Source organism: Empidonax traillii, unplaced genomic scaffold, assembly GCF_003031625.1.
Source record: "Empidonax traillii isolate 1590-97213 ecotype Southwest subspecies unplaced genomic scaffold, ASM303162v1 scaffold291:size1517763, whole genome shotgun sequence".
Classification (NCBI taxonomy): domain Eukaryota; kingdom Metazoa; phylum Chordata; class Aves; order Passeriformes; family Tyrannidae; genus Empidonax; species Empidonax traillii.
The window spans coordinates 164,001-185,134 of record NW_020955484.1 but is presented as its reverse complement, the minus strand read 5'-3'; the positions used below and the strand labels follow the sequence as shown (position 1 = coordinate 185,134).

General features: G+C 43.5%; 1 protein-coding gene and 2 long non-coding RNA genes across 3 annotated transcripts; 2 read left to right on the top strand and 1 right to left on the bottom strand.

The window, feature by feature from the left end:
- Window positions 1–3,049: 3,049 nt before the first annotated feature.
- On the bottom strand, window positions 3,050–18,367 carry LOC114060761. Its single transcript, XR_003571953.1, has 4 exons — window positions 18,275–18,367; window positions 17,417–17,708; window positions 5,268–5,409; window positions 3,050–3,492 (listed from the first exon to the last, which is right to left on the bottom strand). It is a non-coding gene; the product is annotated as an uncharacterized LOC114060761 (long non-coding RNA).
- Window positions 8,381–9,753, top strand: LOC114060760. The gene is made up of 2 exons (XR_003571952.1): window positions 8,381–8,894; window positions 9,344–9,753. It is a non-coding gene; the product is annotated as an uncharacterized LOC114060760 (long non-coding RNA).
- ID2 (inhibitor of DNA binding 2) lies at window positions 10,890–12,315 on the top strand. The gene is made up of 3 exons (XM_027890522.1): window positions 10,890–11,319; window positions 11,543–11,607; window positions 12,276–12,315. Exons 1-2 carry the CDS (start codon window positions 10,972–10,974, stop codon window positions 11,597–11,599), a joined length of 405 nt encoding a protein of 134 aa, XP_027746323.1. The 5' UTR covers window positions 10,890–10,971; the 3' UTR covers window positions 11,600–11,607; window positions 12,276–12,315.
- Window positions 18,368–21,134: the final 2,767 nt, after the last annotated feature.

The window sequence follows — 21,134 nt, the reverse complement described above, 5'->3', positions numbered from 1 at the left end:
ACAATGCCTTTACCAGGTTTAAAAAAGGAGCATCTGCATTACAACAAAAAACAGTCAATAAAAAAATTACTTAAAACTTTCCCATTACATTTTTTCCCTTGATAGAATCTATAAAAACACTACTGAAAACAAAGCAGAAGCTCACATAAAAAAAAAAAAAAAAAAAAAAAAAAAAAAAAAAAAAAAAAAAAAAAAAAAAAAAAAAAAAAAAAAAAAAAAAAAAAAAAAAAAAAAAAAAAAAAAAAAAAAAAAAAAACCAATCATGCTTCAGAAGAAAACCAAGGTTATTCTCCTGAACATTTTCTCAGGAAATTCTCAAAGAAGTGGTCTGATGCTTACAAGGTCTATCAAAATACAAGGCTTCATATCTCATTCTTCCCAGGTTAAACTGCAACTTAGAATTTCCACTGCACCAGATGAATGTCCCAAATAACCACTTCTGAAGTGTCTCTTCTGTGAGGGTTATAAGGATTTCACTGGATCAACCATGAACCTATGTCTTTTATAAGCTAGGAAATTTATTTAGTTAGGGCTAAAATCACCACAGTTTACCTCACAAGTTGTCCTAACAGGAGACAGAAATACAGGAAGCTTCTTCAGAAGCATTCACTTTCTGGATAGTGTTGCTTATTTTAGCTTGTCATTTCAAACGAAAGAAACCTAAATTGATGAACAGAGATCTGAAACTTGAATTCTCCCTCTCTCCTCCTCCTCCCCACCCCGCCTTTAATCCTTAGACTTCCTTGTTGCTGTTCCAAATCTTCATCCAGCTGTGACTGGTACTTTTTGACACTGGTCCCTGGTGGTCACCTTACTGGCACTGCACCACCTTGGGAGCTCCCAGATGGAGAGCAGGAGATGGAATCACTCTATGGGCCCTGAAAAGCTTACTGGAAAGGACACCAGAATGCTCCTTGTTACAATTATTACTTCTGCCACTCCAGAATCTCTTCCCACACTTACTAGAATATACTCTGTCCTACCATCAAAAGGTTCTCTTTTCAAGAAAAAAAAATGAAATAATTATAAGCTGTTATCTTTAAACCAATGGTCATTTGTAAACATCTGGCCAGAAAATGTACTGGTTAGTAACTCTAATTCTGGCTGCCAAACTTGTGATTGATGGAACCTGTTACTTCAGAGTGGCATTTTCATCACATTTTACATATTTAAGAAAAATTCTCATTGACTTCCCATGTGATAAACAGTCTCCTGATAAATGTCTGCTTTAAATGACTTGTCCATCACCTCACAAAAAAAACTTTGTTGCAGAGGCATGGATTCAGTTAAGGCCTCCACAGCAGAATTCAGCTGTTTTAAGAGAGCATCTTGCTTCTTTCAGAACCCTTTATGTACCTTCTACAACAACTGAGGTAAGACTTCCACAGAAAGCAACCTCCCTCAGTATTTAAGTCACATCTACGTCCCAAAGCAATATACAGTCCTGTTAGCAAAGATTACCACAGTTAACAACAACAGGCTGAACTGTGGACTGTAAACCCCCAATAATTAACAAGACTACAGCCAGAAAAACTTCTCGGTGAAAGTATATTAGTCACTGCTCATTTTTCTCAGTGCCGCCAGATGTGTCGAGTCACCAAAAAAAAAAAAATAAAAAGGTGTAAAATTATCAGGAAAAGTCTGAAAACTGACCCTGACATGGACCATCCACATCAAGACCTCGATGTCTTGTTAAACCATACACTGGGCTGGGCTAAGGACAGCTGGACTCAGAAACCAAGGTAGTACCAAGGGTAGAGTTAGGCTTTTAGACTTCTGTATTAGGTAGAGATAAGTCATCATAGAAGCAACGATTTTCTAAATTGTCTGTAAACTGAGTCTTGAAAGACAGGCTTAGATGTAGACATCAGACACATGCTGTAGGTCAAGCGAGGTGAATCTCATCTCCAGAGCCAAGAGACCTGTAGAACTGTGAAAGGGAATAAGGAACACAAAACTATTGCTAATGAAGTGAAAACAAGCTGAGTGATAAGGCATGAAATTAAGAAACCGCTAAAAGTCCAAATTCTGATTGTTCAATGGAGAACTGAGATCCTCAGCTAGGTATAAACGAGCTGTTTTGTTTTGACTCAAAATATTCTAACAAGTTTGTGCATCCTTTTAATGTTTTCAGACCTGTTGCCTCAGCTGTAAACAATAGCTTGAGGCCTTAAGTAATTTAATTCCCAATTGCTTTCCCAATGCCAAATTTAAACGTATATCCTCAATATTTTGATAAAAGAGGTAGAAGGGTTTCTCAACCAAGAGTTTTGGAATAGTTTAAGGCATTCAGCCTTATGGAGTGATTGACAAGAACTATGTGGTGGCCATCATCTCCAACTGTATTTGTAGCTAGAAACACATCAGGAGAACATATTCCTGTAATTTTGCCAAACTGGACACTTATTTTCCACCATTGCTTGTACAATCTAAAATTTGCAAAATGACTGTACATAAGCCTTTGGTGACCTTTAACAAACATTAAATTATAAAAACACATAGCTTGCCTTTTTCTGAAATCATCCATTTGCAAAGAATATGCAGGCACCAAACTTAGACCAGCACAAAAAGCACTTGCACTCCAGTAATCTGATAAGAAGGCTGAGTGACCTTTTGCTGATCTCTGATGAAACAATGAGGTACATAGTTGGGATTTATCCTGAAGTACACCACAGCACTACTCCATATTATCAAAAATGAAAAACTGTAGCTTTTTTGAAACTGACAACTACAGGCTCATCTCTTCAGGGCTAGGATTAAACGTGGTATTTTTAAAAGCATCCAACCTCCAGGTTTAGAAGATGGAGACAAATTTTTCTGAGTATTCAAGTGCATAACACACAGTATGCACTAAGTCCATTTTCCATAGTGCTTCACTTTCTTTGATTTAAATAAGAAGCCCTTCAGCATTTTGAAATTCCCAACTGTAACTTCGTAGTATCTTCACATATTTTTATGCATATTTTATGCAACTAACTCTTCTCTTAAAAGTATCTACTGCCTCTAGTCACTTTATCCACAAAAGAAGTTCGTGCAATGACATTTAATGGTTCCACACTTAAATTTGAGACACCCAGCATGAGGATTCATAAGTGCAAACTAGGGGCACACATGGCTTTTAGGATTTACAGGCTCAGCAAAATATATACTTCATCCCAAGACGTTTCACCCCAGCCACCCATGTCCAGCCTCCCCATAGAAGGAATGATCATGGTACAGATACAGAACTCAGATAACTAACTTCGATTACATACCCAAATTTTAAAGGCCAAATTCGGGTATGATGAATCAGAAAAATTAGTCATCCACAGTGGAATCCACCTCACTTGGCATCTATAAGTCAGGCTTGAAATCCGTTGTGTATCTTCTGCCGAGAACTGATGGAGAGCAATGGCTCCCAGTGAGGAGATTTGTTCCATCCTGACAGAGGTGTTGGATGGGCACAGAATGAATCACTCTCTGCAGGTGTCTCTTGTTCTCTCATCCTATTGACTATAGAGAGATTAGACACAAAACCTCTAAATAGCTAAGATAAGGTGAGATGAACCTCACCCTCAATAATGGGTGAGTTTGCCAGGCCAGGCCCAGCATTCAGGCTTCTTGCCATCCAGGAGATGCCTCTACCCCTGAGCTACAGTGTCAGGCTCCCTCTTGTTTATAATCCCTCTGGCCCTTTGAAATTTGCATCTGTTTCTTTTACTGTGGCAAGCTTGAACAGGATGGGTGGGTGTCCTCCACCTTAGCCTTATCTCTGGTCCTTAGGGTTGCTTTGCAAGCAGGAGAGAGCTTATATCACCTCTGATGAGGGGAACATTGAATCTGAATCTCTCACTTCCAGGACAAGTGCTCTCATGAGAAAAACTGCTTATGAGAAAGCAGCAGTTCTTTTCCTTCTCTGCCCCTGAACTTTCCGGCAGCTCCAGCTGCTGTGCTTTGTGCTAAGCTCCATGCTGTCAATGTGCATTTAACCATGATCTTGAGCACACCTCCTGGACCAGGCCTCTCCAGAGATTTAGACACATACCTATTTTGTGATTCCCAGGTGGGTTTATGCAGGAGACAAACACTAAGAAAGTCAGCTTAACCTACATAATGCTCAGTCTGGGCCTATAAAGAAGCAAAGTTTTAACAGCCTGCGAAACTGGAACTCACGTGGTTCAGCAGGACTTGTGAGGGCGCACACGCATTTGGGATGTGGTGCAGGTATTTTGCTAAACTGCACTTCCAGTACTCAAACCCTGAGTGGAATTAGGCTTTCCTGACCATAGAAAATTATGGTCTATATGTTAGTTTAAAAAGACTGAGAATGCTGTGGATCCTGTCTTGATACAACCTGTAACAATAGCTTTTGTAAAGCACTGAGTACTACCCGCTTAATACTACAAGGCTTTCCACCATGGAACTGAGGTTTTCTTCCTGAAGCCAACAGGAAGGCGAGATTATAGACTGACCAACAACTAGTCACTAGTCACTAGTGCCAGTCGCAGTACAGACCCAATTTATCCTCTGTGCTCATGAAACATTATTACTGAGCAAAACCAAAACACACAGAGCATACTACACAAGCGAATCTGTATATGAAATTATCATAACTTTATATTTTGGGAGGTGGAGGTGTAGCCTTAAACCATACCTGCAACAGATTTTCAAATCTTCTCCCACCAATTCAATTCCCAGTCCCTCCTTTTTTTCCAGTGAAGTTATGCCAAGCATTTTGTCATCTTATTCCCATAGACCTATACCTAAAAATCACAATCAGGCCAAAATGGGAGACTGAGGGAAGTTGGACCAGCCAGCCAGATAATTAACAAAAGGAAGAATAAGGCCATTTTTATTCCTTGGTTTATTCCTTACTGTATGTGAGGTTCTGTTAGTAACCTCTTGCCTGGCCCCTCTCTCTTTTCTATCCCGAATAGATTTTCCAGAGAACTGGTGGGGAGTGCAAAATCTGCAACATTTTAGACCTACATTAATTTAAAGGTATCACTAGAAAAGCTACGCCAGATGAAAACCATCTGCTACATAAGGCATGTGCTAATAAGTGAACTTGCTTGATCCCAGACTTTAGCACAACTATGTTAAGCTAGAGAGCCACCTAACTGGTTCACTATAAACACTTCTAGAGGACAATGTGTAACTTAATTAAAATGTAGATATTGCATTAATAAAATAAATTTTTTTAAAAATGTAAGAAACATATTTGCCTTTGATTAAAAACATAATAGTTAATACATGGATCTCACACACCTTATACCGGTAATACTTACTCTGATAGAGAGATGCTGGTCTCAGAAAGATTTCATGTCATTGTTCTTCAAGTAGGATAAGGTAAGCAATGATCCCTTACAGGTGACAGTTTATGTAGAAATGCCTTCAGGGCTCTGGTCCTACTTGAAGAAATGAGAAAACCTAGAAAACAGAAGAAAACATTAGTATTGAAATGTCTGAATTTGTATTAGATAAAAATGCAGCAAAACCATGCAATTCACATTGAAAACACCTCTCTTTCCAAGGTGGTGATAGAAAATAGTTTAAAGCATTTGACTCCAAAACAATAGTTTAGGAACCTGATCATAAAATGATGCCAATGTCAAAACATAATCTGAACAAAAGCCTGCCCATCCTATATCACACTTCTAGTGAAAATGGAAATGTCTCAAAAGAATGAAAAAACATTTATGTTTTGCTACAGTATGTCCCAAGCCTGCAACAACGTGCTGTTTGGGATTAACAGCAGCAGACGAGGGACGCCTAAAAGTGGGGATGAAGGGAATGATACTGAACAAAAGCAACATTATTCAAAAGCAGAGAGGAGAGGAAAAGAGATCTTATAAGTTGGCAGATCCATGGCATTTGCAAATACGGGCCAGAAAAGAATGGAATTTGGAAATGGGACTCAGAGAAGGTGCATCCATCTGTTACTTGATGCAAAACACGGAGGGGCTCAGAGTGGGGTGGGTGGAAGCAGTGGGTATTCTCTTGGCCACTGAAGGTACCTGGAAGTGAGGGGGAGCAGTGACGCCCAGCCCTGCCGCCCTGAGAGCCGGTGTCGGCAAGCACGACTCACGCTCCCAACATGTTTGCTATTCACAAACAGCGCCGGGAGCAGGGGGATGTCACCCAGGGGCCCCGCTCCCCAGCCGGTGGTGCACGGCAGCAGCGGTGTCCTGGGGCCGGGGGACACCGGCTGCAGTCGCACACGGCAGCACACGCGGGACACGCGCGTGGCGGAGGGACAGTGGCCTCAGCCGCGCCCCTGCCAGCCGGGTCTGCAGCGCCGGGGACGGCGGCAGGGGGAGGGCCGCTGCTGGCGTGGTGAGGAGTGAGCAACGAGGTAGGGAAAAGTGGAAATAGAATTTGAAAGAAAAAAAAAAAAGGAAAAAAAAGTCCCTTCCCCCAAGGCAGCTGTGGAGTGCGCTGAAACCCCCTTTTAGGCACAATCAGCCCCGAGCATCTGGGCAAGGATGAGGTGGGTGCAAAGTGCACGGGGAGGAAATGTGTCAGCTGCAGCATCCGAGAGCAGCGGAGCAAGCTCAGACGGGAAATGAGCTTGCGAAGTGCACCCGACAAGATGATCGCGGGGATAAGTTGCTTCTATGGAAACTACAGCCCGATGAACCAAAAAAACAGTTTGATGGCAAAGTTTTAGCAGGAGCCGGCTCATGCCTGGTTTCAGCTACATTCCCCACCCCCTGAAGAAAAAAAAAAAAAAAAAAAAAAAAAAAAAAAAAAAAAAAAAAAAAAAAAAAGAAAAGGGGGGGGAAGGAAAAAAACGGGGACATAGGTTTTTTCCTGTATGGGCTACATCATATTAAGCTGTAAGTTTAGTTCTGGACAAACAATCTCTTGTTGCATCTCTGCGATGGAGGTTAATGAATTCCCACAGATGATGTTGGCCAAACAGTGGTCGGCTTGTGACTTGATTTCCAGCATCATGATGTGAGGGGATCAGTATAGAAAAGCACTTTGAAGGGAAGAGGCTGCCTACAGCAGGATTGTTTCTACAAGCTAATTGTACTGAGTGCAGCTGCACAAAGCTGGATCAACAGTAATAGAAGGCGGCGCAGACTTCCTGACGCCAGCCCCGCAGAGCTCCCACCAACAGCCTGGCAATTCCAGATTGTTTTCCAGACCTTATCTCTCCCCCAAGTTTTTTTTTTTTTCTTTCGCCTTTTTTTTTTTTTTTTAATTTTGTGACCGGAACAAAAGTAACAGGAAAATCCTTTGTGAAAGTAGAAAATGCTGTTACAGATCGGTGCCTTTCGCAGAAGTTGTAACTAAATATTTTGCATGCATTACTCTCCCTCCCGCTCAAAAGAAAGAAAAAAAAAAAAAGCCAACTCCTAAACTTCTAAAACTTTTCTTTGAATGAACTGGAAACGTGAGGCAAACAAAAAGGAGCGGGTAGTTAAAAGCGACCGGGTTTAGCGAGATATTTTACCTGGTAAACTGAAAACTCCTGTATCAAAACATATTTGGACACCCCACTTGGACAGGCTGGTTGGTGTCAATGACTTGGAAAGGGGCCAATTTTAACAGATTTTTTTTTTTTTTAGTCTGTTTTGATGGCTTAAGTACGCGGTAATTAAAGCCATTTACATTATTACTGGATATTTTAGATAAATTTCATTAGAGGCAGGGGACGCGAACGCGGAGGAACTCGCTGCTCGCGCAGCCCCGCGGGCTGTTCCCGCAGCCCCTCGCCCCGCACACGCCCCCGAGGGGGACCCCGGGCTGAGAAGACCTTAGAAGGCGAAAGGATAGCCTTCAAAAAAACCCGTGACTTGTTTTCTTCGTAGAAAATACTTTTTCTTTGGGGGGGGGTGGGGGGGGTGAGGGGGTGTTGCTGGTGTGGCAGCACCCAAGCGCACCCCAGCCCGGGAAGCTCGACCCGGGCCCGTGGGGCCGCCGGGAGGGGGGCGAGCGGCGCCGGGACCTTTTCCGCGGACGCGCCCCCTTCATCCCTCCGCGATTTTCCCCCGTTTTATTCTTCCCTTTCTGCGGGCTCCCCCCCTTCCCACATTCCCTCCTCCCCCCCCGCGGCATGGCGGGGCGTCCGGCGGCGGCCCCCGCTGCAGGTGCGCCCGGGAGGGGGAAGCGGGGCCGGGCGGCCGCCGCGGGCGCAGCCCCGGTCGCCATGGCAGCCGCCTGAGCGGCGCCGCCGGGCCCGGGCGGTGCGGGCGGGGGGGGCGGCGGCGAGGGGCTGATGTCACGGGGCTGGCGCCGCGCAGTCCGGGCCGGCCCCGGGCGCGGGGCGGGGCGCGGGGGTGGCGGGGGGGGACACGGCGCCCCCAGGGCGGCCGCGCTCTCGCCGCCGCTGCCGCGCACCCGGAGCCGCCCCAGGCTTGGCGCCGGGCGGGCCGGGGCCCCCCGCGCCCGCGGAGCGCAGCCCCGCGCTTCTTATTTTTTTTTTTTTTTTTTTTAAGGAGAAAGCGGCGCTTTCTGCGCGGCTCTGGGCGGCCGTGGGTCCTGCCAGATGTTTGCAGCGGCGGCGTTTCGGGGGTTGGGAGCCGGCTGTGAAAATCCCGGCTGAAAACTATAGAGAGGCGAACGCCCTGCTCCTGAGGCACCCGGAGCTGCCTGGTACGGGCCGGGGGGAAAAGCCCCCGAGGAGCAGCTCGCAGCCCCGATGGTTTCGGGGGCCCTCCCGGAGTTCCCCCCTCGGGCAGCGGCAGAGCTGCGGCTGCCGGGACTGCGCGCGGAACCTGCGTCGGAGCGCAAGAGCTTCCAGAGCTTGTGAGCCCCTGCCAAAGCTGTCAGGGCTAAAAGATCAGAATTGTGGGAAAAAAGCCACTTCAGCCGCTCGCATGGGGGAAGAGCAGCTTGCTCGCGGGCTCTACTTTGCGTGCAGAAAGCGCACATGATAATCATTTGATGACACAAAAAATGGTCAGGTTAGTCTCTCCGCACAACCTCCCGGTGTTCTTAAAGCCCTCGCTGTAGAAAACGGAAAGCATTACCACAGGGTCTTCTACAGCGCCCGGCTGGCCGGCCGGTGCTGCCGCGCTGCTGCGCTGTCCAAGCACGACAGCGATGGGAAAAGCATGAACACGTTGGCTATTATTACACCAGAAACATTGTCAAAATTTCTTCCAATGGTGCCTTCATTAGACAGAAACGCAATCATGTTGCAAGATTAAAACCTGCGGCCGCAGGCCAAGTACCCTCACCAGTTGATAGTTTATCGATGTAAAGGATTAAAGTCGCTCTCAGTAGTGACTTTAATCGAGTCGTTAATTGGCAGTGTTACTGTAACTAATAATAATAACAGTAACAATAACAATAGTTCTTACTATTTACTTTCTGTAACTGCATTTGAACAGTGTATTTGTCTTCCTATCAGATTGAATGTCGAGATTCACTTTCACACTTCGCGTTTCAAAACGCGTTGAATTGTGTTCCTGTCAGCTTCGGCACCGCCTCCAGTCCACCCCCGGAGAACATCCCCGGGGCAAACACCCTGGTGTGACAGTCACCAAAGTGTCCTGCTAGAGAATAGCCAACCATCAGCTCAGGAATGCCACGTTAATTGGAAAAAACACTGATGCGGCTCTTCTCAGCTTTGTCTCCAAGTGTCCGTAATGTTCCTCTCCCACAGCCCCGGCTCCCTTCGCGTAGCTACGCAACAACTGTGCAGATATATCCAATATTTGTCTGCTTTTAATAGTTATGATTGACAGCACAATCCTCACTGATTTTATGGATGTGTGCCGTTACTACGGTTTTGTTTGCAATGAACGCTAATGTACTTTAGCATCCGTGTGGTTATTACAAAATTGCTGCGATTTGTGCAGAATTTCATTTGTATTAATTGTATATATGTATGTTCACACTTTCGTGAGTTGAGCTTTCCTCAGGTAGTATGTGAAGTGGGGGGTGAAGGCTGTGTCCGTTTGTTACACAGCCGCTAGTATAAGCAAAATATAGGAAAAGACAGCGGAGCTAAACTTAAAAATAAAATCAAAGTCACTTCTCCAGCTAAACAACAACAACAAAATAAATTAACTTTTTTCTCTGGAATGTTTCTGGAAGATGTTTCATTGGCTGCAGCCAAAAGCTGCTAAAAGTACAGCGTGTAGTAAGTATTTGCATTTGTCACCAGAAACAATCTATGCATAATTAATGGCAGTACTGTGTCACGAGCACTGATAGGGCGCAGATGAGCAGCCTTTCAAGGGTAATACATGTAAATGCACTTCCAATATGCACATTTGCTTAATGATCTCCAATTAATAGTATCATCTGAAGTAGTCCTGTTCTCGGGAAGCAGGGCGCTGGAAACAGCGCCTGCCTGCCTGACTGGCGGGGTGTTTAGTGTCCCGTTCTCATCAGGGCAGAAAGTTGCAATGAGCTTTAGAGGTTTATTTAATCTTGATTTATCTCATTCCCGCTTACACCCGCAGCCTACAGCGCTGGGCTGCTGACCCGGTCAGTGATTTACGGGACCGTGTGTTGACTGGGTTCACAGAAACACCGCCAGGATGCTCCAATTCACGGCGACTTGGAGAAAGCTCAGCCCGCACCACCGCTCTGCAGCGAGGTCTGCGCGTCCCGCACCGCCAGCCCCGCACACTGCAGGGTCTGTGCGGAGGGCATGGTGGGACACGGGGCAGTGCAGGGTACAGAACAGAGCCACGAAAACCCCACGACAACACCCACGACGACCCGCGCTGCCCGCTCAGCCCCGCACTATTTACTGCCCCAGCTGTGCGCGCGGCCACGCCCCCCGCCGCGATTGGCTGCGCGGGCGGAAGGCCCCACCAGTGAGGACGCGGCGGGGTGATGGACGCGGCGGCGGCGGCCAATGGCAGCGAGCGCGGGCCGGGCCCGGCCGAGGCCGCCGTATAAGAGCGAGCGCGCAGCATCGGCCCTCAGAGCGAGCTCCGGCAGCGCCCGAGCGGGACGGCAGCGCCAGCCCCCGCAGGCTCCGGTCCGTCCGCTGGAATCGCGCTCTTCCGCCCGCCTGCCAGCATGAAAGCCTTCAGCCCCGTGCGGTCCGTCAGGAAAACCGGCCTCTCGGAGCACAACCTGGGTATCTCCCGCAGCAAGACCCCCGTGGATGACCCCATGAGCCTGCTGTACAACATGAACGACTGTTACTCTAAGCTGAAGGAGCTGGTCCCCAGCATCCCGCAAAACAAGAAGGTGAGCAAGATGGAAATTCTGCAGCACGTCATCGACTACATCCTGGACCTGCAGATCGCCTTGGACTCGCACCCCAGCATCGTCAGCCTCCACCACCAGAGACCCGGGCAGAATCCTTCCTCCAGAACTCCTCTGACCACCCTCAACACAGACATCAGCATTCTCTCGCTACAGGTACGTGGCTCCCCGGCTCTCCGGCTCGCCGCTGACCTGGATCGGGGAGCTCGGGTAGCATTAACGATGTCCCTGTCCCCGCGGCGCGGTCCCTGTCCCCGCGGCGCGGATCTGTGCAGACGTGCCATGGGGGAAGCGCTGCGGCACCCGGGACACTCCCGCTCCCGGCTCCCTGAGTGTTCGGCCACCTCGCCCTTACCGTGCTCTTTTTTTCTTGTCACAGGCGTCCGAGTTCCCCTCAGAGCTCATGTCAGGCGACAGCAAAGCACTCTGTGGCTGAACCGAACGGTGAGTGCAGTGCGTCTTATTTCTAAACTTCGCGTAAAAAGTTCCTCCCTGGGGAACGGGAGCCGTGATGGTTAGTGCCAAAAATCTGTCCTAAAAGTTGTTCAGGAGATGCCTTTGTAATTACTAAGAAATAAGGGTAATAACTGGGTCGTAAGGTTCTAAGCGTGTGTGTCGCTGAGGTTCATCCAGCAACACAGGCTGCTCTGATCCTGCTCGCTCCTTAATGCAAGTTCTTATCTGTTCTTGGAGTCTTAACTTCCCGGGCCAAAGTGACTGATTAAGTCGGGAATCTTGGCAAAATTCCTTAATTCTGTGATGTGGGATTGTCTGCGCTATCAGTTAAATAAATGACTGCTTTTAATCAAATAATTGCTCTAAGAGGCAGACTGGCGCCTCTGAGCATTGCGTTTACAGAGATCTAAATAAAGATTGGACTGAGAATCCTCTTTTTACCCTTTCCCTGGAGTGTATGTTATTTTAATGTTCAATCTGTGTTCTTGAGAACGAGTGTGCGAGCGTGTATGTGTTGCATCTGGACGCCAGGGTTTGCCCAATCTCTGAGTGTTTGGTTAAATGTTCAAACTGTGGCTTCCTCTCTGGCGCCAGTCTGTCCGGATCTCTGCCCTGTTAGCATTCTCCTAAATATGCCTCTTTTCAATCTCTTGCAGGTGTTCCACTGATGAGTTGTGTTCTTTTTTTTTGTTGTTTTTTTTTTTTTTTTTTTTTTTTTTTTTTTTTTTTTTTTTTTTTTTTTTTTTTTTTTTTTGTTTTTTTTTTTTTTTTTTTTGAGGTGCTGAATTTATTTTTCAGCTGTATCTGGAGGAGAAGATCCACGTTCGACTAAAAGGACCTTTTAAAATTAATAAATAAGAAAAAAATCAAGATTGACCTTTATCCCCACCCCATTTTTCAACTTGGACTGAACCTAGTTATTTATGAAGAGACTCTTTAATACCCTTTCCCTAGTTGGAAGGCTTCCTTTATATACTATTCCCAACGTGGGGAGCGAAACAAAAATCTCACAAGGAGTTGCCCATTTTAAAGCAGACTTTGCCTTTTTTTCCAAAGGTGGAGCGTGAGTACCAGAAGGATCCAGTTTTCAGTTTTTTAGGAAAGTCTGTGGTCAGAAATTACCTTTCTGACACAAACCTAGGACTGAATGCTGTGTATATATTTATATATAAATATATATATATGAGTGAAATCTTGTGAACTCTTTAATTAGAGTTTTCTTGTATAGTGGCAGAAATATACATTTCTGCAAAAAGTGTAATGATGTACTTAATCATGCTAAACTTTTTATAAAAGTTTAGTTGTAATCTTAACCCTTTTTATACAAAATAAATCAAGTGTGTTTATTGAACTGATTGCTTGCTTTATTCTTTGGGGACCAACTGTTTGCTGGCTTTGATTTGTGTTGTGTTTTTGTTGTTTGTTTTTTTTAATACTTACACATTCTGTTATGACTTTTATCAAGTAAAAATTAAAATATGTAGAGAATATAAAGAATAAAATTACCTTAAGTGACTAATTCTTGTAACTTGGAAAGTCTTATTTGAGCGTATATTGCAAACTTCTAAGTGATCTGCCTGTAAGCAGTGTGAAAGGAACTAGGTGAGGAATTTATTACATGGGATGCTATTGACAAAAGTGTTTGGAAATGTACAAAAGCAGTCAATCTTGAGACATTCCCATGGAGTATTGCCTGTTTTCTTCCCTCCCACCCCTATGAATGATTTAGTTCAGGGTAGTAATGGCCCAGATCTGGTAATTTGTGTTTAGAATAATCACTAAGAATTCAGGGTTGTGGGTGGTTATTAGTTCCCCAATGATTAAATTTTTCTAAAAAGGCTTTGAATGTGAGGGTTGGTGATGCGTTAACATGGGATCTAGAATGATGAAGTGACTGTTGCCTTTCCACACTGGAATTTTCATGCTTCCATGCAATATTTCAATGAAATGGGGTTTCTAATCAGTTGCAGCAGCTTCTCCATATGACTAAGATACTGGGAATTGAGCTAAATCGCTGTTGTGTTACTGATTAAACTTTGGCTGCTCCTACAGGGACTCTCTCCATAAGAATTAAATTAAGTTTGAAATAGGAGTCTAAATTCCTGAAAGCCAGCAACAGTTTGTTTCTTCTTTTCTCTTTTGCCCTCGGAAGCTATGCTATAATATCCCTTATTCAAGGGATGCTTACTGTACCCTATGGAACTACTGTCCATTAGATATGTTTAGTTGTCATAAGACAGTAAATGTGGGAACTGTGCCTTATCAGATGACATTCTAAATTAAGCTTACTCAAACTTCCCTGAAATGGGAAGTAAAGCTGTGGGTCCTGCTTAGGAATTGAAGAGTCACTTGAAATTGGAACAAAAAAAACTTCACTGCTGGTTTAGGTAAGTACAGCTCTCTGGCAGGCACTGTGCTTTGGGCCTGAGAGAGCATGTTAAGGGTTCCTGTGCTCTGGGGACTCTTAGCGTGAAAGGCAGGAGCCTCACCTGGGGCCAGTAACACTTTCACCAGCGAACAGGTGGGTGGGTGGTGCTCTGGGGCAGCAGCAGCTGCCTTCCTTGCCCTTGACACCAAATCCATTCACGTAGGCTGGGAGAAAGCCAGCTCTGATCTCTTAATACTGACGCTGCCCTGCCCAAGCAGAAGCGCGCCCTCTCAGAGGATCAATGCAATCAGAAGACAAGAAGGGTTAGCAAAAGCTGGGACGGGGCGGGGGGTGGAGAAGGACACGGCCCAGAGCTGATCTGCATCTCACCCTGCCCAGCCCCGCAGGGATCAGGGAAATCTCTCCCTGCAGCGCACACCGGCTGTGGCCTCCTGTGGCCAACCCTTGCTACTGTCTCAGTGCCCGGAGAGCACGGCTTGTTCCAGCTTCGTGCAATCAACGTTTAACCCTGACAGCCCAATACTGAAATACTTCAGTGCCGCAACTTAGCACGCCTCAGTCCCTCAAATACTCCTTTTCCTGTGTATTTTACTTAACCCTCAACAGTTGCACATTCGGGATTGTAATCACAATATTCAGATCTTTGTCGTTCCAAGCTAGTAACAATCTAATGCAATTGCCACTAACTTCACCGTCAAAACTAATTTTTCACCCTACTGCTCATTTTAGGGTGAGACCACAGTAAGTGTCACTTTAAACCTGCAGTTCAGTTTATAAAATGAAAGAGCTGCAATGGTCACATCACTGGAATTATTTTAAGATCAACCCCTTTAGAAACTAAGGCATTTACACTTCGATATTTTTAAACTACGGGATGATTAACACACTTGTAGAATGAAACCGATTTCCTTATCATGCATAGCCAAAAGAGAAATTCACAATTTACAAGGCGTGGGGAGCTGAGCAGGAAAACAAACAAACATGTTTTAAAAAATGTAAATTGAGAAAAGAAAAAAATTTTCCTCTTTCAGGATTAACTAATTCCTTGTCTTGACAATACATTCCTATGATCAGAACTAGGGGCTTAAGCTAGGTGCTCACGTAGAGATTCAGTCTTTCATTTTGTTCTTATGAAAGATTTTACCACTCAAAGATAAACAGCAAGGTCAAAACTGAGTACCCAAAGCCTTAACATTTATTCTTGAAGTTTCTTTAAAGATGTGGGATTTCTTTATTCTATAGCATTATCATTGTCCCCCTAGAACACGTAAGAAAAATCTGTGGTATTTTCACCACTTTCCCTGGCCCATTTACTGTCTCTGGACACAGCTGTTGCCAACAGCCCTGTTAACTGAGTAGCTGAGCACAGTAGATTAGGACCTGCAGTCAACGATGTTATAGCAAAATATTGTGGGCAATAATCCCATTTAAACTCTGCAAGATCTTTTTGAGTAGGCCACGTATGGAAGTTGCAAATGCTCCTATAGGCACTTCCCCATGGGGGAAAAAAAAACAGAGATGCAACAAGAGGACTCTTCATCCAGAGGAGAGGTTTCCCAACCTGGCTTTTCTTGGTTTTTGCCCTTAACAACATATGGCCCAGCTCCCAATCTCATCCCAGCCAGAAATCGACGGGCTCACACCCATGGGTGTCCCTCCTGCCCATCTCCGGGTAAGGGAACGCACAGAGCAGGCTGGGGTTTGTTTACTCACTACCGGGAAAACAGCACCGTGCCTATGGCACCAAAACCATTCAGAAGCCACTTTGCAGAACCGGTGCCAATATTTTAACAAAAAACACGACCGAGAGCGCTGACTCCTAGCAGAGGCAGCACCTTTAAGCTGCCTGCGCTCCGCGCTGGGCTCGGTCCCGCCGCGCGGGGCGGGCGGTGCGTGGAGGTCCAGTGCCACCCTCCGGGCCGGCCGAGCACCGCAGCGACACCGCCCGCACAGTGACACCGACCCGCACAGGGATCCCTGCCCCGCACAGGGACACCCGCCCCGCACAGGGACACCCGCCCCGCACGCCCTTCAGGGGCTGCCATCAGCGCCCAGGTCTCCCGTCATTATTTAAAACGCCGTTTTGTACTTGCTTCTGGGAAACGATGCTTTAGCAAATTCAGCCCTGCTGGCTGGGAAGTTCGTTCCTAAGAAGTGGTACGGTTCGTGAAAGCGTGAAGAAAAAGCTGCGTTGAAATAATAAATCCTTTGCTTGTACCATTATGGGGAAAAGCACCGTTTGATTAGCACTAATTTGTATTTGATTCTGGAAAGTAAAACATGTTCTCTAAACAATCTGGTTATGTGTTAAGGATTCTTCCATACAACAGTTTGCAGTCTGGATCAATTCACACAATGTGGGAGAGGGATAAAATTATAATTTACTAATGAGAATTATCGTATTTGTGATTAAGCATCTCTTCCTGTTTACCACTGCCCTTGCTTACTTACAACAAGAAATGATTTACACAGCTTTTACTGAAGCCGTAAGGAAAAGGGATAACAATGCAACTGCTGCATGACAAAAGATTCAGTAAACTACATAAATGCTGATATTCAATTTTATTCAGAAAAAGATTTTCAAAAATGTACTCTTTAAAACTACAGTTTTGTAAAAGGATCAGTATTTCCTGATTCTACAGATAAATGAAAATGTTGATCTTTGAAATCAAATTTGTTTTATCCACATTACCATAATTCCCCTCTAGAACAGCCATATAAGTTATCATAATTTGAAAATGTAGGAGCCAAATGCAAACACTATCTCAGTAAAACAAAACTGATATTGCACAGCAACAGTCACTGATTGTATGAGCCTGAGTTAAAGTGAATTGAAGGACAAAACAAAGGACAAAACTAACAAATGCAATTTTGGAGTCAATCCTAGTAACTGAGAGGAATTCATATTCCAGATGGTTACTTGATTTGAAAAAAATATTCAAAAAGGGGAGACTCTGGGCAAAAACTATAAATAGGGCCAAACTGAGAAAAAATAATTGCACAGGAAGTGGTACAGTGGAATCTGCTGCTGGATGCCCTAGAAGACAGTCCTTTAGTTGCTATTTCACAAGAACATGACGAATGGATAGATAAAATGACGTTATATGAAGCTACCTATCCAGATTTGAAACAATTAAACTAACTACATTCCTTGCCAAAAAGAATAAGTTTTTATAATTTCTAGTAAATATCACCACAAATTACACCACGTCTGTGGTGAACACTTTATGAATACATCAGGTATTTCTACTTAAAACTAACAGCCTGAAACAGCTCTTAAGTTTTACTACTGATGGCAGAACTTCAAAAGCTCATTTAGAGTTGGGATTTTTTTTTTTTAATAACTGGATTGTATTTTTGCTGAATTACTCTTTTATTTGGAAGAGAACAAATTATTTGGGTACTTACCGTCTTGCAGATGAGCAGACACAGGATCAGCAGTACTGCCTCACTGAAGCCCATCTCATGCAGCCCTCTTGCTAACAGCTGCAGTAACTGATGCTTGGGAATGAGCACAAGATCAGCTTTGGGTGGTACTTCCTCCATGTATTCTCAGCATCTCATGTTCTCCTAGAACAGCTTTCCTCATATTTTTGGCATGTGGATTCACTTTGATGTAGTTTGTCAATACAGAACTTGAATATCCTTCTGGATTTATACCTGTCATTTTTTTTCTCATCCTGAGAAGAGATGTAGAGCTCTAAAGGGGGAGAGAGAGGCAGGAAGAAAAAGGGAGGACAGAGATAAAATAAGACTAAATATTTCCTGTATGTTAGACTGGAAAAGAACAAAGTAGCATATCTGGCCTTAAAAAAACAATGAAGTTGAAGTTTGAGTTGTGTTTTCCGTCTTGTGCAAGTTTCTTTCACCTGGAGTAGAGAGCCCAACCTCCAAACCAGACAGACTATGTCACTCAAGGACACACACACAACTGAGCTGGTTTGGCTGTGTCTGATACCAGCACCCCAGGGAAATGCAATGTCTTAAAAAAACTTCAGAAGTGTCCTTCAGTCATATTTTCTGTGAATCTCTTTGCTTATCCACAAGTTCTATGTGGCCTTTTAGAAATCTGTGCAGTACTTGAAGGGAAAGAATGTGGTTATGGTCTACTATAAACCAAGGTAGAGAGCAGAGAATACAGGAGAGCTTGTGTTCACAACAGATGCTGCTGCTGAGATTTCTCCCATGCTCAGACCCAGCACTAAGATATTAGTGCCCTCTAGAAAAGGCATAATCTCACAGAACATTAGAAAGACACAGACTTACCTCAGTGGAAATGGGAGAAAATGTTTCTCAAGGACATCATTATGCAGGAGTTAACTACAAGAGATGTGGTAGTTGTAAGATACTTATCTTCCAGAAAAACTGCTTAAGCTGTATTTCGTAACTTCTTGGGAAATTATCTCCTTTCTGCTTTTATATTTCTCCTCATAAGTATATGACAACACAGTGCCACTGCTAGGGGTTTGCCTTTTTTAATTAAAAAGTTTGTGTAAAACGCATCAAGTAAATCTCCCATTAGTACTTTTCAAAAGATATAACAGTTAGAAAGCTGAGTAAATCACATGCCAAATCTAGGAACTCAGTCTAGCTCTTCTTAAAAAGCTGTTTTACAGCAGATATTTATTTCCTCCCAATAGGTATGAAGGTGTTACAAATGTGGACATATGCTATTAACTAATCCTTACTGATTCCCATTTTGTTCAGATTATCCCATTGTTGCTCTTACCACTCTTATAGGAAAAGCTGGAAGTCTTGGTTGGGCCTCATCCTGTAACTGTCAAGACATCACAGTATCTATGAAATTAAATTCTAAATTCCACCATAAATCTGCTTCTTCAGTCTTTCAAAAAATTTAAGTTCCTTGGAGCTGGAATTTTGTGACTGAATTATTTTAATTCCTGCACCTACCTATGTCTAAAAGTCTAATATAGAAGAAAAAGCTATGCTTAGAGGAAAAATTTGGAAGTCTGGACCTTTGTAGTAAACATATACATAAAAACTGTATGTTATGTACACACGACATCCAACAAACAATTAGCAGTTTATTGACAGCATGAAAAAAATTCTTACAATCTGAAAATCTGAAACAGAGTGTCACTAATATTGAACAGTATGTTATCTTTTGGCAGCTTTAAATACTATTATTTTTACTACTAGTTTAGGGGGGTTTGAGGTGAGCAGTATTTTTGAAAAAGATGAAAGATGGATGAACAGTACTTGCCAAGGGAAAGAAAGCACTTATGGAGAGAGATCCAAAAGCAGAAACACACCTGAACTATGGCAGTTCGGGAGGGGAGCAGATTTGTCAGTTATGAGCTCAAAAATAACCAAATTTTTTCAAATGGAAAAAGCAATTCAGAAGCAAGGCATCAAAGTGAGAAAATGAAGCAGGTACTTCCAGTAAGTACTATGGGATTTATTGGACTTCCACTGAAAAATGTGAAGTGACAGCACCCTGTCACAAAACAATGGAAATATGATTACAAGTGGAAGAATGAGACAAGAGGGATACACAAGACAGAAAGAATAAGTGGTATCATGTACACACACACCCCCACAGAGAAGTAAAGCCTGAAGGAAATTACTCTGCCAGGGAAGGGAAGAAAAGCAGATTTTATGCAAAGAATTACAGGTAATGAAAACTTGGAAAATACAATGAATGAAGTAAAGAAGAATTGTCCAGGTAAGAAAGAAATAGAACATAAAAAAGTACATTTACAATGTAGAAAGTAAGTGCAGTCCCAAACTCTATGAGAAAAAAAAGCAGAGCTATTAGAACAGAAACCTGTAAAACTTAACATGTCCTGTGAACTCAGGAAAGGGATGGACAGATTTATCCTTCAGCATCACCAGAGTTTTAACAGTGTTAGAAAACCCTCTTGTAATTCCACAGTATTTACAAATATAAAATGCTAGTTTCAGCTGGCCTTGCACCTCAATCAGAATATAAATGATTGCTTCTTTTCCATTTTGTAAATTATTCACATTATTTTGTAAATTGCATAACCTATGGAAAATAAACTAGGATTTTAACCCTTGATTCCTATACCTGCCACAATAGATCAAATTGAACATTTTCTAAGGAAAAATAAGATAATTACCTGTAAAAGTATTTTAAAAAATCCTTCTTTCTGCAGGTTCACTTCCTAGAAAAATTAGAAATGAATCATCTTCAGTAACACAATTCCTGCCAAGCATACAGTAACAACAAAATATTATCATAAGAAGCATGTAATTCACTTAAAGCAGGGAGAAGAAAAAAATAGGCCAACTTTGGCAACTTTTTTGAGATTTCATACTTAAGTTTTTTAGTGTTATTTCTGATTAAGTTTTATGTATTTATAACATCATGACCTCACATACGATTTCAGGGGGTTACCAATAAACGTGTAAATAAATAATTAATCAGGAGAAATTTTTATGTTGCTTACACAAGGAATAAAAAGTGGGGTTTTCTCCTTCAGAACTATATGCAGCAAAGGATAAAAAGGACTATGATTATGTCAGAAATAATAGATATGATGAGCAGAGTTCATTAAATGACAGAGGAAAGGAGGACTGATGCTAAAACCAAGAGTTCTGTGGTTTAATTTCTCTGTCAATCAGATTTGCCAATGAAAGTCATTCACTAAGAAACCATAACAACAGGTTCATTTCATATAAAAATTTCAGATTTACAAGGAAAACCAGCTTTATAAGAGCTATTTTGGAGAGCATTAATTCATGTAGTAAGCCAAACATTAGAGAGTGAGTGGATGCGAAGATCCAGCATTTTTCCAATCCTGAAAAAGGATACCTCTGTATACAAGGGAAGCATGACTGCAGTATGTAAAGATGAGCCTAAGCAAACTTTGTTGTGCTAGGCTGGGTACCAACATCGAAGCAGATTGTCCAGTACAGACCTCAGTGCAGGAGACAGCCATGGAAAATACACCAGGCTGTACTGACACCTAAATCTTTGCAACCTGACTGCTCTTGATGCTTTGGACAACTTTTTCTGTCCTACTCATCTGCATGAGCTGACCTAAAGCCACCAGACTGCAGCAGAGATATGCCCAAAAGCAAATGCCAAAGGCCTGCAGTGGAAGAATACTTGGAACTAATACTTGACACAACTAGTTAC